Source organism: Aspergillus tubingensis, assembly GCF_013340325.1.
Source record: "Aspergillus tubingensis WU-2223L DNA, scaffold_5, whole genome shotgun sequence".
In the NCBI taxonomy this organism is placed as follows: Eukaryota; Fungi; Ascomycota; class Eurotiomycetes; order Eurotiales; family Aspergillaceae; genus Aspergillus; species Aspergillus tubingensis.
The window spans coordinates 959,024-973,263 of record NW_023336279.1 but is presented as its reverse complement, the minus strand read 5'-3'; the positions used below and the strand labels follow the sequence as shown (position 1 = coordinate 973,263).

Sequence of the window (14,240 nt, the reverse complement as noted above, 5' to 3'; positions counted from 1 at the left end):
GTTTTGTTATGCGTGGGTCTTTTGGTAGGTCTGCGTGTAGGTAGACACGTTCGTGTTATCGAGCTGATAACTTTGAAAATTATGCCCTTGCCGATTAGGTCGCCTATGTGAATGCTTGGTTAGATGAGTTATTGATGCTGATTGAGCTTGATATCTTGTAGAGTACGTCCAAGTAGAGCTCGAGCATGACGTAGCCCCAAAGTGGTCATGTTGCAAGCTCCTTGAGAAGCTGGACTGATCCTACGCCATGCCTGCATTAGCTGATTCGATAGTCATAGTCAGGCCACTATTGGCTGCGCCTCTCGCCTTGTTTGTGCTACTGGTCACTGCGAGCATCGGAAAGATACGAGCCAATCATACCGAGGGCACAACTCACTGCTTTGATGACGTGCCAATGTTGATAGTGGATCTTCATATTGTCTCGCGCCAACTGTTTGGTTGGGGAGAGGCTATGATCAAGGATAATGTTGTATCGATGGTCAATGCTTTGATATGCGCAAGTTGCTTGCCGTCGAACAGACAAGTTGTTGAGCTTCGCAGAGCTAGCGTGTCCAAAGACTAATGCAGAAAGACCGCAAACCAGGTAGGATCGACACTCGATGCAATGGTAGTCTCAAAGATGACAAGTCCTAATTAGCTAGCAGGACAGCTCTCGGCCGTCCACGCAATAGCTGCTTCATCTTGGTAGTGCTCCAAGAGTCCCGAATCCCTTTGGGGGCTTGCAGGGATTCGTATCTATTATCTCACCCAATTTTGCCAAGATCAGTAGATCCCAGCATGCAAACAGCACGAAAGCTTGTAATTAGATAGTATCTGCTCCCTGAAGATGTTGTCATTGGTACACAAGGGTCTCTATGCTATCCTTTGATGAGATGAGGATATCGAATTGCGATCAAATTCACACCGGTGAGCGTTCTCGACCAGAACACAATAGTGTCTAGGCGTAGACTTGCTTCATGCGGTTCCATTATTTTCTCAGAGTCCGACTTCTCTCACTGCTTTATGTTGTGTTTTCTGGGATGGAGCATGTTTCTGTAGTTGCGGGTGGAGCCATGATAGCTTGCATCATCCTGGTACGGCGGGATACTAGCTAATGAAGTCTTGAAGCTCATAGGGTGAAATAAGCTGGGTATACTGGCGATTTCAATGACGTCGAGCTGGATTTCATCGTCCAGCCGAAAGCCCATCCATATACGAGTAGTATGAGCGTAGTAAATATATTGTGCTCATCAACTAGTGCTTCAAGAAGATCTGCCAACCATATCTGGCTAGAAACACCTGACTTTCAGGCCAGTGGACTGGAAATACACACTCTATAATAGTATCTGAGCTAACATTATGCAAACAGTCAGTACTCAATCGCTCACGCAGCAGATTTGTAGCACTTCGTACCGTCTCAGTGGTTGGGTGACGTTCCAAACATCATCTGGTAAACTAATGTGCTGATTTCACGCACACTGTAGTTGAATCTTGCCTTCCTTGTAACATAAACTGAGATGGATGTCTTTTGACCCCTCCACAAGGACAATAAGAGATCGCACAGCTAAGCCAACAATTGCATAGTTCGGGGAAAACTCGGAATTCGTAGTGCCAGGTACATATACTCACCGCCCCAGCGGTAAGTGGCAACTGCCGGCAGTATGTAGATTTTACAGCCGCGGAGATTCGCCGCAGCTGCTTCCACGCCTCTTGCCCCATCAAGGAATTGAGCTCTAGGTTGTGGGCATGTATGATGGGTGGTCCAGAATGCCTCTGTTACTCCCAAAGACGAGAGTATTGCAGAGGGCGGCTGGTGTGAATTCCGCGCTCACGCCGAGACTCTGCGGAGCTGCCTCGCGCGCGCCACCTCTCCTTCGCCGGAGCAATCTCTCAGACTACTCGCAAATTGTATCAAGAAGATGCTTCAGCGCAGGTTCAAAGGTATGAAAGCTTTTCTAAACTGTCGAGTTTTGCGGCTTACCATTATACTCCTTAGTATCTCGATCAAGACCTACTAAATTCGTCAACTGAGGTGCTTAACCTCCGTCTCAAGCTCGAGTTTGACGAGCACAAGGACATTCGGACCTATCTGCGAAAATGGCAACAGTCCCATTCCAACGACCTGGACCCTGTCCGTGGTCCAGGGACTTCGAACTCCCTGGACGCATCGGCACCCTGGGTGGGAAACATGCTCAACGACAACCGTGAGGCTCGTGATGCCGGAAGCGATGCTCTACGAGCGGCAGATGATTCTTTAGAATTCACAAATTCGGCCGACGAAGGAGAGGGCTTAAATCAATACTTGGAGCCGGGTGATCTGGTGGCAATGACTGCGTAAGTGCAACTGACTTGTCTGTTGTGCAATATTATGGCCGCTAACTTCTTGCGGAACAGCGTCGACGGTATCCTGACATTTGCCATCTATATCCGCTCCATCCATAAACAGCAACAATTCTATACGGACAGAGGAAAATGGCGGATCGCTTTTGCCAAGGATCTTGACTATGTCGTCAAGGGGTTTGTGCCTCCAGAAATGGTTGCGCCCCTGCTCCCGCACGTCCCTGGCGCTGCCGCTCAGATGAAGACAGAGTTCCAATCCGTGACCGAAGGCGGAGTCCCGAGAAATGTTGGTGCGGATCTTCTCAAGAAAATGTACAGCTTCGACCAAGACGCGCAGGAGCTGTACCGCGCAAATGCAGCCCGGTTGGACAGCATCCATGACATTGTGGCCGATGAGGAAAACTACCGTGAATATACGTTGGAGGAGCTGACCTGCAAGGCGCTTGATATTGAAAGAGATCAGCTGAACGATGTGCTCTTGTTCCTCGTCCATCGCGTCGCTCACGCCAATGCTTTCTTCATCGAGTATGATCGGAGTTCGCTTTTTGCCAACCATTACCTAGTTAAACCGAGACGGATTGCTAGAGTCCTGGACACGGTCACCACGTGGGCCCACGAGCACCAAGATCACCTTTACCAGAATGTAAATGGTAAGGGGCTTCCCAACTTGAAGGACCATCCTCTCCAGAAATTCGTCCAGAAGGCCCAGCGTCTCATCAAGCGTAGCCGAACCGCGCGCGCACCCACTACCATGGCTTGCGTCGGTCCAAGTGCTCATCGATTCACTCCGGACCAGGATGGCAAACATATGGTCTATCGTGAAATGGTTACAGAAAAGTTCAGTGACACCGATCGTATGATCATTGAATACTTACAGCTATGGTGTCTTCCGCCGCGCAGAATGACGTCTGGGACCATGCGCTCGGCTGGTTCGCATATAATGCGTAGTACAGGCATGTATGGCGCTGTGGAACTGAACCCCATGACGGCAACTCTTTTCCTACAAGAATTGGGTGTTTTCTACCCGTGGGAGAATATCCGCTTGTTCGACCAAGGTCTGGCTCTTCCCGGCCACGGCATTTCTCCCAGCTCGGATGCGGCGTGGGAGGAAGTCCAACAAGAGTGCGAGAAGCTCAACTCACAGGAGCTTCCTGATAAGATGAAAGATGTGCGTACTGACTGGGGTGACCTACCGGTTTATTGTGTGGATGATGCCACTGCTCAGGAGATTGACGACGGTGTTTCTCTCGAGCGCATTCCGGGATCAGACGATACATTCTGGGTCCGTGTACATGTGGCCAACCCTACTGCATTCCTTGATTCTGAAGGCAAGGTTATGCAGTACGCCGCTTCCCGCCTCCAGACGATGTATGCCCCAGAGCGTACATATCCTATGATTCCGAGCTCCCTCACGCAGAAGCACTTCAGTTTGGCCCCAGGCCGTCCAACTCTCACCTTCAGCGCGAAGATGAATCTGCAGGGCGAAGTTCTTGATACCGACATCACGAATGGAGTGGCCAGGAACGTCATCTATATAACACATAGCAAGCTACGCAGTCTTTTCGAACCTAGTTCTGAAAAGGAATTAGAGCCTTTGAGAGTAGGGGGAGAAGTGCCGAAGCGGAATTTGCGTGAGGAGTTACAGGAGGAAATAGATGAGAAGGATGAGTCCAATTTCCGTACGCTTCGACAGTTGATGCTGGCGTTCCGGGAACACCGACGCAAAAACGGCGCCATGGAATGGCCTTCATCTCCCGACATCTCTCTTTCAATGACTGCAGGGACGGAGCCTTTAAATCCTTCGAATATGATGGTGACGGAAGGGCGTTACGTTCTTGGCGATCCCGTCATTGAACTGGCCCAACAACAAGTTGATCCTCACGAAGTTCCTGATATGACGAAGCGCAACCTTATCTCGACTTTAATGAACCTGGCCTGTTGGGTGTCCGGAAAATGGCTGGCCGAACGCAACATCCCTTCTGTCTACGACGGAACGTACTATCATCCGGAATATCCTAAAGTAACCAATGAGAATCTGTCCGAATACGGAGGGCAAGCTTGGCTGCAGTTGGCAGCTCCGAAGGGTATCTCTTCATCCAGTCCCCTCCATCATACGCCTCTTGGACTTGACACCTATGTCAAAGCAACCAGTCCCCTGCGGCGGTACACAGACGTCCTTGCTCATTATCAAATCGAGGCCGCGCTTCGCTTCGAACACGAGCATGGCCGCCGCCTGGACGCCCAGACGGATGAGCCTGCTCTGCCTTTCTCTCGTGAATATGTTGATGAATATATTTCTCGGTCCCGGTGGAAGCGCAACCGCATCCGGGAATGTGACCTAGCCTCCAAGCAATTCTGGGCATGCATGCTTCTGTTCCGCGCCTTCTACTTCTCCGAGTGCCCACTACCCGAAACATTCGAGTGCTTGATCCAGCGGCCATACAGCAGCACCTCCATGGCTGGTACGCCATACGGAAACGGATACGCTGCTGTTATCACGTCCCTGGGAGTTCGCTGCCAGGTCTTGATACCTGAAGAAATGTCAGATGCACCTGACCTGGACATCCTCAGTATCGTGGACGCTAAGATTACTGCCGTTGATATGGCACGATCGCTTGTGGTCATGGAAGCAACGCGGGTCGTTAAGCCGTTTGAACGGGTGGGCGAATGGAAGTGATGCATTTGTACAGTGAAAATCGAGTTCTGGCCATCGGTGTTGTTGTTGGAGTTCCGGTAATAGCATCGTTTTGAACGCTCTCATCTCTGGTTAATATACGAAGCGTCTGGTGTTTATATTATATGTACCATAGCTTGCAAATAGATCTTATTGTCGATATCCCAAATAGGCAAGAGCAACTAGCTCATGTGACAACCCTCCTCGTCACGCCTCACTGATTCCTACTACTCGAACCTTGAGTGTCCAAACTCCTTTTTCCGGACGCTGTACTACCAATTCCCGCGTGAATTCCATATCCTCAGGGCGCGTCTCGCATAGCTCTAGGTCAAAGCGACGCACAATGGCCGCCAGCGTCATGTACAATTCTGCATAGGCCAGGCTGATCGATAATGAGCTTATGTTATTGCTAGTGAAGGATTTGTACTCACTTCATGCCAATACAAATTCTACTGCCCCGTGTGAAAGGAACTAGGTATTTGGTAAGGTTGTCCCCCCGTTCAGCAGCTTGGATCCATCGCTCGGGGTGGAAGCTTTCAGGATCTGGGAAAATCGCGGGATTACGGTGGATGAAATAGCTGATTGTGCTGACCGAAGTCTTCATATAAAAGTGTCAGTTCATTATCCTCCTGTTCGAACAGTCATGCTTACGCCAGGCGGGATCTCGTATCCCTTATAATATAGTGTCTCTGTTGGTGCCACTCGCGCCGGTCTCAAAGCTGCTGCCCCAAGCCGGAGAGCTTCATTGATGACGGCCGTCTACCCATCACAACATATTAGTGCTTGGTGTCGATGCTCACATGTATATTGGTCTCGATTGCGTACCAGGTATGGCAGCCGCTCCAGCTGTGCCCAATTGGCTTCAGTAGTTGGCTTAGGCATGACTTGCTGCAGTTCTTGCCGGAGCTTGATATAAAGGTCTTTGTTTCGCAGAAGATGATATGTCGCAAGCGTCAATGTCGCTGCCGTGCTTTCTGTACCCCCAAGGAGGACAATAAAGCTCTCATCGCGCAGGCGAGCTACAGAACGCTCGCCCGCAGGTACAGAAGGATCGCTCAGAGCATGATATATTGTCCTTCGTTTTGCGCCTTCATGCGCTAAAGCCTCATCTGATTGACGGGAAATCTGCTCCTGCATGTCATACACATCTGACAATGCAGGACGAACAAGGCGCATGAGCCGTATTGGCAAAGCTTTCGTTAGGGTTGGAATAATTGGGAAGAATCGGAACAAATGGCAGGCACTAGTGCCCTTGGCCAAGATGTCCCACACAATGTTTCTTTTCACCAGGTCCTTTTCTCTCAGATACCCATTGTCTTTGCCATAAAGATAGTGTGTGATGATGTCTCCCGTAAGTGCAGTGAAGGCTGTACTTAACGCGAACACCGCTTGCTCGGCATGTACCCGTTCCAGATGCCATGCTAGAAGGGACACCTTCTCTTGAACGACACCTGAGAGCTCAAGTACAGCCTTCTTCGAGAAGAACGGACTCAGCGGGGCTCGACGAGCACGGTGAAGATCATGATCGACGGTTGCCAGCGCCGCATATGATGATGCATAAGATGATACCATGCACGGATCCTTCTCTCGTTTCCGGCCGTTCCCAGCATAGATCTCGTCATACATAGATGGGTCAGCAATATGGACTTCTCGCGGGTTTATCCGCACGATAGGGCCTTCAACTATTGTCAGTATGGTGCATTAACAGTGGTCCGGCAGAATACCGTATGCTCTATGCATCTTCTCGATTTCCCATATGAATTTTCCACCACGAATAACATCGTGGTAGAATTCATGCAGGTGAGTGGCAGCTGCTAGCTTGGGCCCTGGGATTTTGCTAAGGGGGTGAAAATAAATACGGTAGATTACTATCGCAGAGACACAAAAGACAACCAAGAGTGGTAGAAGAAGGGTGTACATCATGAGAAACCGTCAGTTTATTTTGATTTTTCATCGGAAACAGCGTCTTATCGGTGTAGTTTGGAGTGATACCAGCTACCCATATATAGTAACAGTCCCTGCTCAGAAGGCATGCACATCTTGCGAATCCCCTTGACGAGCAACGCTAAGAGGCTCTCATCTTTAGACCTTGAAGTCGGGGCGAAAGTCCGTCCAATGCATTGAATCGTTGGAGTTCGGCGCATTCAGCCAGACCTGACTCATGTTTACGATAGGCGGTTGTCCAGAAGGTGCCTATCGTGTGGCTTTCTGCTTCCATTGAAAGTCTGCGGCTAAACTAGCTACGTTATATCCCGGTTAGACACAAGTCTCGAATGAGGATCTAGATACACCGAATTAGCGCCAGAGTCACCATAGTCGGAATAGTGTCACTAGGAATAGCAAATAGTCGTCGACGATCCTAATCTCGAGTAACCCATTTGTCGAGAATATGTTGCTATGTTCGGGTGCTACTGAGCAGAAGGTGGCTGAGCGAACAGACATCTGGCTTGCAGCTGTGCTAGGGCCTAAGTGAGTACTCGTGAGCTACGTGATTGCGATTAAGACTTTGATAGTCTGACTGACACAAAGGCTTTGTTGTAAGAGGGGCGTGCTATATTAATACCTTTCATCCAGGACTATAAGCTTTCAGCCTAGTTGTGTACCAGTGTCATTGGATCTGGACCGGCAATATTATATCCAGCGTGTCATCCGTCTTCCGGCCGATCTCAACAGATTACGGTTAAGCAGATAACTGACCATATGAATGCAGGAACTGTGTTATAAACCGCTCCAATATCAGATTTACAATTATTCTAGGGTTTCGGCCTGCGTCCGACTGATTGTAGCGGACATCCGCTGTAGCCGCCACCGCATATTCTCCGAATACTGTCCAGGACATCCGACGCCGGTTTGCTTCAGGACTGCATGATATACGAGCAGGGCCAATACTAGTGACATAAGCCACATGCACGGGGATATTTCATGACGCACATAAATATGTCATATTCTCCGATATCCAAATAGGGCTGTTGAGATATTAGTAAGAAGCGAGGCCTTGCCGTATTCCAGATAGTGAGACTATTACTTTCCATTCGAAAAGACGTAATAAATTCTAGAACTTTTTCCTCTTAACAACCCAAGTCAATCATATCATGGCTCACTATAAAAGACAATCACCAAAAAAGAGAAGATTGTCTCATGCAGGACAACTGCAGCAATCACGCCAACAGGCGGCCCATTCCGCCACCGTTGACATGGTCGGGATTTCCGAGTGGCTATGAACCAACTAGGGTTAGTAAACAGTAAGTAGCGGTGGGAATTCAGACAACTGATGATGAAGATGTTTGCCATGCGTTCAGAAGATTAGCAGAAACCTCGCAGGAACTTACCCTACTTGGTTGGTACTCGGACCAAGATGCCATGCTAGGTTGGGATGTTGCCAGTACGGCTCTATGGTATGCTCACCGATCTTTCTACATGATGGACTTCACATATAGGGAGGTATCTAAGTTACAAGGATTTATATCGGACAATCAGCATGGGGAAGGATGACTGGCTTTACTCTCGACGGTGATTTAATTCCCTCATGTTTCTGTAACTGCTACATCTAAGTCAATTGTCAGGTAATATCTAGAGTATCCCTTAGTAAACAAAAGTAAATAGATAAAGGACTAACTTGACAAACAATATACACATCTTGTAGACTGGACTCAGCATGCATCCCTACTGCTATACGCGGCGTCTACGTACACACCTAATGAGCAGAGAAATGGCCTCAGCCATACATACTATCCAACCCAACCATTCATACAATCGCGTCCATCTATATCCAGTACCCTATCATACACACAGTCCTTCTCCCTATGTACTCCATACTATCTATCCCATCCATATATACCACATCTAAACCCCAAAAACCTCCTTAACCAGCGTCTTCTTATTAACTAAATCCCACAGAACATAGTCAGTCAGTAAACCATTCCAAACCAACATAAACCAAGAAAAAAAAGAGAGCAAAAAGAAAGTCAACGGAATAAACTCACCCTTCCCCATCGCATTTCTCGGAATCACCCCCTCCAGGACCTTCATCTCCTGCGGCATTTTATACCCCGCCAAGCGATCCTTCAACGCCCTGCGCATATCCATCGCACCCCAGGGCTTATCCCCATTCTTCCCACCCCCGCTAGTTCTATACTCGGGTCTGAGGACCACGATCGCGGCGACCTTTTGGCCCCATTGTTCCGAGGGGAGGCCTACGACGGCGGCTTCGGCGATTTGAGGACTCCATCAACCATTAGTATTTCGTGAATGGTGGTGGTGGTAGTGGATAATGTTGTAGATGGAATAGGGACACTCACAGCGAAAGCAACTCCCTCTCGACTTCCAACGCACTCACCTTCTCTCCACCCGTCTTGATGATATCTACGCTTCGACGACCCTGGATGAAGTACATTGGGCCTTGGGCCCATTCGCCGCTTGAGCCGTGGCCGGCGGAGGGGACGGGTCTGCGGACGGCGACGTCGCCGGTTTTGAACCACGGGGAATTTTTGGGGTCTGTTTCGTCAGGGACGAAGGATTCTTGCGTGGCTTTTTCGTTGGCCCAGTATTCTTTGAAGATGGTGGGGCCGCGGAGCTGGATCTCGCCTTCGCGTTCACGGCCTGTGGTGCTGTCGAGCTCTTCGCCCGGGTTAATGACTTCGTTTGTTTCGGTGTCCACGAGACGGGCTTCTACTGAGGGTAGGGGCCAGCCGACGCTGCCGTCGACGCGGTCGGTGAAGTCGAGCCCGCAGCTGATGGCCATCCCGACTTCGGTCATGCCGTAGCGTTCGAGGAGGACGTTGCCGTTGCTGAGGTCCGACCAGGCCTTTTTTGTTGGGGTGGGGAGGGCCGCGGAGCCGGAGATGTTGAGCCGGAGGTTCTCTGGGGAGATGGCCTGTCGGGCGGCTTCTTGGGTGGGTGTGGGGAGGTTGGGGAAGGAGGTTAGCAGGCGGTTGTAGATTGTGGGCACGGCTGTGAGGAAGGTGATTTTGCTGCGTGGTGTGGATTGCGAGGTTTGGGGGAGGAATGGGGCGGCGAGGCGCGTCCACACGGCGTCGGTGTTGAAGGGGAACATGAATTCAATGGAGGAGCCGGCCAGGATGGGCGTCACGATGGCGTTGACGGTGCCGTGGATGTGGTGTAGGGGGAGGAGGTGGAGGAGCCGGTCTTGCGGGGTGTAGTTCCAGGCTTGGAGGAGGGAGGCCGCTTGGGCTGTTAGGGCGGATTGGGGGATGAGGACGCCTTTCTGGGGGTTGTTAGTTCTGTAGATATGTGAAGGTGTGGAGGATCATACGGGTCTGTTGGTGGTGCCGGATGTGTAGAGCATCATTCCACCGCGCGATTCCACTCCGATATCCTCCAATGACACTGAACCCGTGTTGTTTGCGCCCACTTTGATCTTCTCCTTGATGTCTAGGACAGGCTCCCGGTCTAGTCCTGCCTTGACGAGTTCTTGGGCCTTCGCTGCGTACTTCTCCGTCGCAAGTAGCACCTTGGCCTGTGAGTTATCCATGATATACTTCAATTCGCCCACGGGGAAGGCGGGGGACAGCGGAAGGGCAATTGCATCGCTGGCGAGGATGGAGAGCAGCGTCACTAGTACAGTTTGTCAGCGAGTATCCCATTAACATCATACATGAGATGGTCACAGTACCTACGTAGTCGTAGCTATTCTCAGCTAGAAACGCGACTCTCTCGCCCGACAGTCCATCTTTTCCCCCTCCGGCAGACTGAAGCAGCCGGTCCTTAGCTTGTAGTACGTCGGCAACCAGATTCCCGTATGTGAACGATCGAGCAGACGCGCTGTGAACCACCGCCAGGTTTGATTGATCGTGGTCCTGGAGGGAGCGGAAGAGAGGTAGATTCGGCAAAGAGGAGATCGATCGACGAGCGAGAGGCGTCACTAGAGACCGGGAACGACTCGTAGGAGCACCACATCTCCACGCTAGAAGGGTGTGGAGCGAATGTTGACGAGACGGAGAAGCAATCGAGCCCCGGGAGAGGAGCGGCATCAAGGTGCGTCCGGACATGACTGAAGAGATGCGTGGGAACCGTATGACATGACCCAGCAGCCGTCAGGATATCTCGAGGTTATAATTGCCTCGGTGCGCAGGTAAACCACGTCAATCAATGGATTGATCAATACCCAAGGTAAAAGATAAAGGCGGATTGCGCGACGGAACTGATGTCATTTGGGGAGGAAGCGCATCGGAGCTTTGCGGTCTCGGCAACGGCACTTGCTTTGCTCCGGCTATCGGTGGTTGGAGATGCATCTGAAGCAGCATGTTAAGGTTAAGAAGGATGGGTGATGGCTTTGCATGGAACCAGTCAGATTGGCCGATGCTTGTTCTTTCCGGAAGAAAGAATAACACGCCTGCCAGGGTGATGATTGAGTATTGAAAGGCATCTAAATGTGACGAAGCAACGGACAACCCCCGACCTCCGCACCATTCCCAAAGCAGTAACCCGCCCACTCCGTGGCCAATTGCGGTCTCCCGATTCTCATCGCTCAGCATCAAGAATCCCCCCTCCGTATCTCAATAATACTACTACCCAGCATCATATCTCTTCCCCCGCCTTATCTTCCACCGGGACTACCGCTTCCCCCTCAATGCTCCCCCGCGCCTCCCTCTCCGGCTTCCTCCCCCGCCGCGTCCTCTCCCTTACTGCTACCAGAATGGCTTCTACCTCCGCAACCGCCGTTGAAGATCTCATCCGGGAGAAGGTATGTCCAATGTCCTCCTACATATAATGCTATCAAATTATACATTCGCATACTAACTAATACTGCTTAAAGCTTACAACCGCCTTCACTCCCTCAACCCTCGTCATCCGCAATGATTCGCATCTGCACGCACATCATAACGCCATGCGCGGATCGACTTCGAAAGAGACCCATTTCCAGTTCGTCAATACGCACATCTTCTCTTGATACGTGTTGGTCTGACTTATATTTGTCTAGTGTGACGATCACATCGCCCTCGTTCCAGTCGAAGCCCCAGCCTGCGCGCCATCGTATGGTCTATGGTTTGTTGAAGGAGGAGATGAGTCGCGAGGGTGGCATCCATGCGCTGCAGTTGCGGACAAAGACGCCGGAGGAGGAACAGCGGGAGGAGGAGAGGAAGGCGGCGAAGGCTTGATACAACATACAGCATATACTTGATACAGGAAGGGTTGATGTTCTTTCATTTGACTTGATCTGCGATACCCATGAATAAATGCATTATACGGTCGATCGAGTGCGTTTTGCATACAGTTCGTACATACATCAAGGGATATTATTATTAAGGTAGTCGGATTATTACATGTTCTAGCGCCAAAGGTAGGGGCAACGAAGAGACTCTAATATATACACTGCGATAGCATCAAGCGCATCCTAGCCAACGTGCAGCGACAGTAATTCATCAGGCCGCATACGCCCCAAGACGCAGAAACTATACACGACCGATCAGTGGATACAGACAAACAGCGACGAGCGATCAAGCAGACATAGGAGACGATTCAGCAGGTGGGTGCTTTTCAACCAAGACAAGGCAAAACGACAAAGTGGTATAACAACGGAAGAATCACAGCAAGCGAACGATCCTCGACTGGCTCGGCTTACCGTAAGCGTAGACAAGAAGTAGAGCATCGGACGAGAACACAAACGATAAGAGGTCGTTACAGCCTTGCGTAAACTTGAACGGAAAGCGAACAGAAGCAGGACAAGGTTAATACCTCGGAGGGTATCTGGAGAGATGAAGGGCATTGGCATGGCGAAGCATTTATTTCAGCGCAAGGTCGAGTCATCAGATCAAGCCAAGTATAGCATATTGCATATGCCATAGAAATCACGGGCTCTATTTCGAGGACTTGTTGGCTTCCGTGACACCGACGGCAACACCGACGACAATGGCGATGATGAGAACTGGAGATAGTGTTAGCCTGGCCTATGAATCGGGTATCGCATCGGGACACTTACTGACGACCAGCAGAGCATACCACTTCCACTTTCTCGCCCGACGAGCGCTGGCAATAGCTTCCGTGATCTGGTTGTTCGCGTTCGAAACGTTCTGCGCAACATTGTCTGCATCCTGGTTGATCTGCTCCACAGCAGGCTCCTGCTGGTGGACCAGCTCCGCCACTTCCTGGTACAGGCGGCCCAGCTCCATCATATCCTGCTCGATCTTGCGAATGGCGGCCGATCGCTCCAAAGCGGCCTGTCTGGCGTCGTTGGCCTGTCTAGTCCGGCTACCCGTAACCTAATCGGAATGTTAGCATGAACTTGCTGAACCCTCTCGAAAGAACATACCTGGAAGCTCTGCTCCTGGCCCAACAAGACATTGTCCACACCCTGCTCGATCTCCTCGGGGGAAGCTTCGGGGTTGGCGATCTCATAACGTCTGCGAACCTGCTCCCTCAGGCGCTTCTGGAAGTCGGACTGGCATCTCTGGTACTGTTCGATCTCGCGACGGAGGTTCCGGCTAGTGACGTCGATCTGGGTCTGCACACGGCTGTCGCCGGAGCCGGGGGTCTGCTTGACCTTCTTCAGAAGATCGCGGAGGTAACGGAATCCGTTGTTCACTTCATCCTCGATGTAGTCCAGAGTCTGGCGAGCGACCTGGTCCTCCTTTCCGGTACTCGAGTCGAGCAAAGCGTTCTGAGCGGCGGCAAGCTGGCCCTCGCGCTTGGCGCGGAGATCGGCAATACCGTCGTTGATCTCTCGGCACTTGTTCAGCAGCGTCGTCGCGTCGGCCGGCTGGTTGTAAGAGCCCATTTCTGATGTGCGATCGCAGGTTAGGCCATGGTCGGGTCAGACAGACAGGCTGAAGGTGGTGCGCTTACCATAGCTACCGTTGCCCTGCTCCATGGCATTGGCGTCGCTGTAGGGGTTGGCATCTTGCTGGCCATAGGGGTTGTACTGGCCGTAGCCACCCTGGTTTCCACCGTACTTGAATCGACAAGTTAGCAGACTATTTGACGATGCGCGAGTGGTGGGTAATAAGGGGTGGGGTAACGGCAAGGGTCAGGATTATGACGTTCTAGGTGTTCGACATACACTCATGGTGATTTAATTATTGTAGTCCTGAGAGTCTTTCAGGTCAAATTGTTCGTACAGCCGTCAATTCAGACACTGAGGTCGTGATGCAGCGTGGGTCACTGGTCGCAGCGAGTAATTCCGACAGGTGGACGTAGCTTCGGGGTTGTACGGGAAACGAGAACGGCGATGGAATTGCGACTACCGCAGAAAGGGAGGATTAAGAGTTTCGTGGGTGAATAGAGTCGGGGG

At 51.0% G+C, this 14,240-nt stretch overlaps 5 protein-coding genes across 5 annotated transcripts; 2 read left to right on the top strand and 3 right to left on the bottom strand.

Moving 5' to 3' along the window:
- Window positions 1-1,746: 1,746 nt before the first annotated feature.
- On the top strand, window positions 1,747-4,996 carry AtWU_03661 (exoribonuclease II; the record flags this gene model as incomplete). The annotated part of the gene is made up of 3 exons (XM_035498773.1): window positions 1,747-1,920; window positions 1,976-2,313; window positions 2,374-4,996. The coding sequence occupies 3 exons, from the start codon at window positions 1,747-1,749 to the stop codon at window positions 4,994-4,996; spliced, it is 3,135 nt and encodes a 1,044-aa protein (XP_035354666.1).
- A 204-nt stretch (window positions 4,997-5,200) lies between these two features.
- AtWU_03660 (cytochrome P450) lies at window positions 5,201-6,913 on the bottom strand (the record flags this gene model as incomplete). Its single annotated transcript, XM_035498772.1, has 5 exons — window positions 5,201-5,375; window positions 5,425-5,591; window positions 5,645-5,752; window positions 5,819-6,669; window positions 6,718-6,913. 5 exons carry the CDS (start codon window positions 6,911-6,913, stop codon window positions 5,201-5,203), a joined length of 1,497 nt encoding a protein of 498 aa, XP_035354665.1.
- Window positions 6,914-8,836: 1,923 nt separating this feature from the next.
- On the bottom strand, window positions 8,837-11,001 carry AtWU_03659 (acyl-CoA synthetase; the record flags this gene model as incomplete). The annotated part of the gene is made up of 5 exons (XM_035498771.1): window positions 8,837-8,877; window positions 8,977-9,215; window positions 9,292-10,217; window positions 10,266-10,567; window positions 10,626-11,001. The coding sequence occupies 5 exons, from the start codon at window positions 10,999-11,001 to the stop codon at window positions 8,837-8,839; spliced, it is 1,884 nt and encodes a 627-aa protein (XP_035354664.1).
- A 581-nt stretch (window positions 11,002-11,582) lies between these two features.
- AtWU_03658 (BolA family protein) lies at window positions 11,583-12,111 on the top strand (the record flags this gene model as incomplete). The annotated part of the gene is made up of 3 exons (XM_035498770.1): window positions 11,583-11,696; window positions 11,769-11,875; window positions 11,934-12,111. 3 exons carry the CDS (start codon window positions 11,583-11,585, stop codon window positions 12,109-12,111), a joined length of 399 nt encoding a protein of 132 aa, XP_035354663.1.
- A 699-nt stretch (window positions 12,112-12,810) lies between these two features.
- On the bottom strand, window positions 12,811-14,015 carry AtWU_03657 (syntaxin; the record flags this gene model as incomplete). Its single annotated transcript, XM_035498769.1, has 5 exons — window positions 12,811-12,878; window positions 12,933-13,212; window positions 13,263-13,729; window positions 13,796-13,901; window positions 14,010-14,015. The coding sequence occupies 5 exons, from the start codon at window positions 14,013-14,015 to the stop codon at window positions 12,811-12,813; spliced, it is 927 nt and encodes a 308-aa protein (XP_035354662.1).
- Window positions 14,016-14,240: the final 225 nt, after the last annotated feature.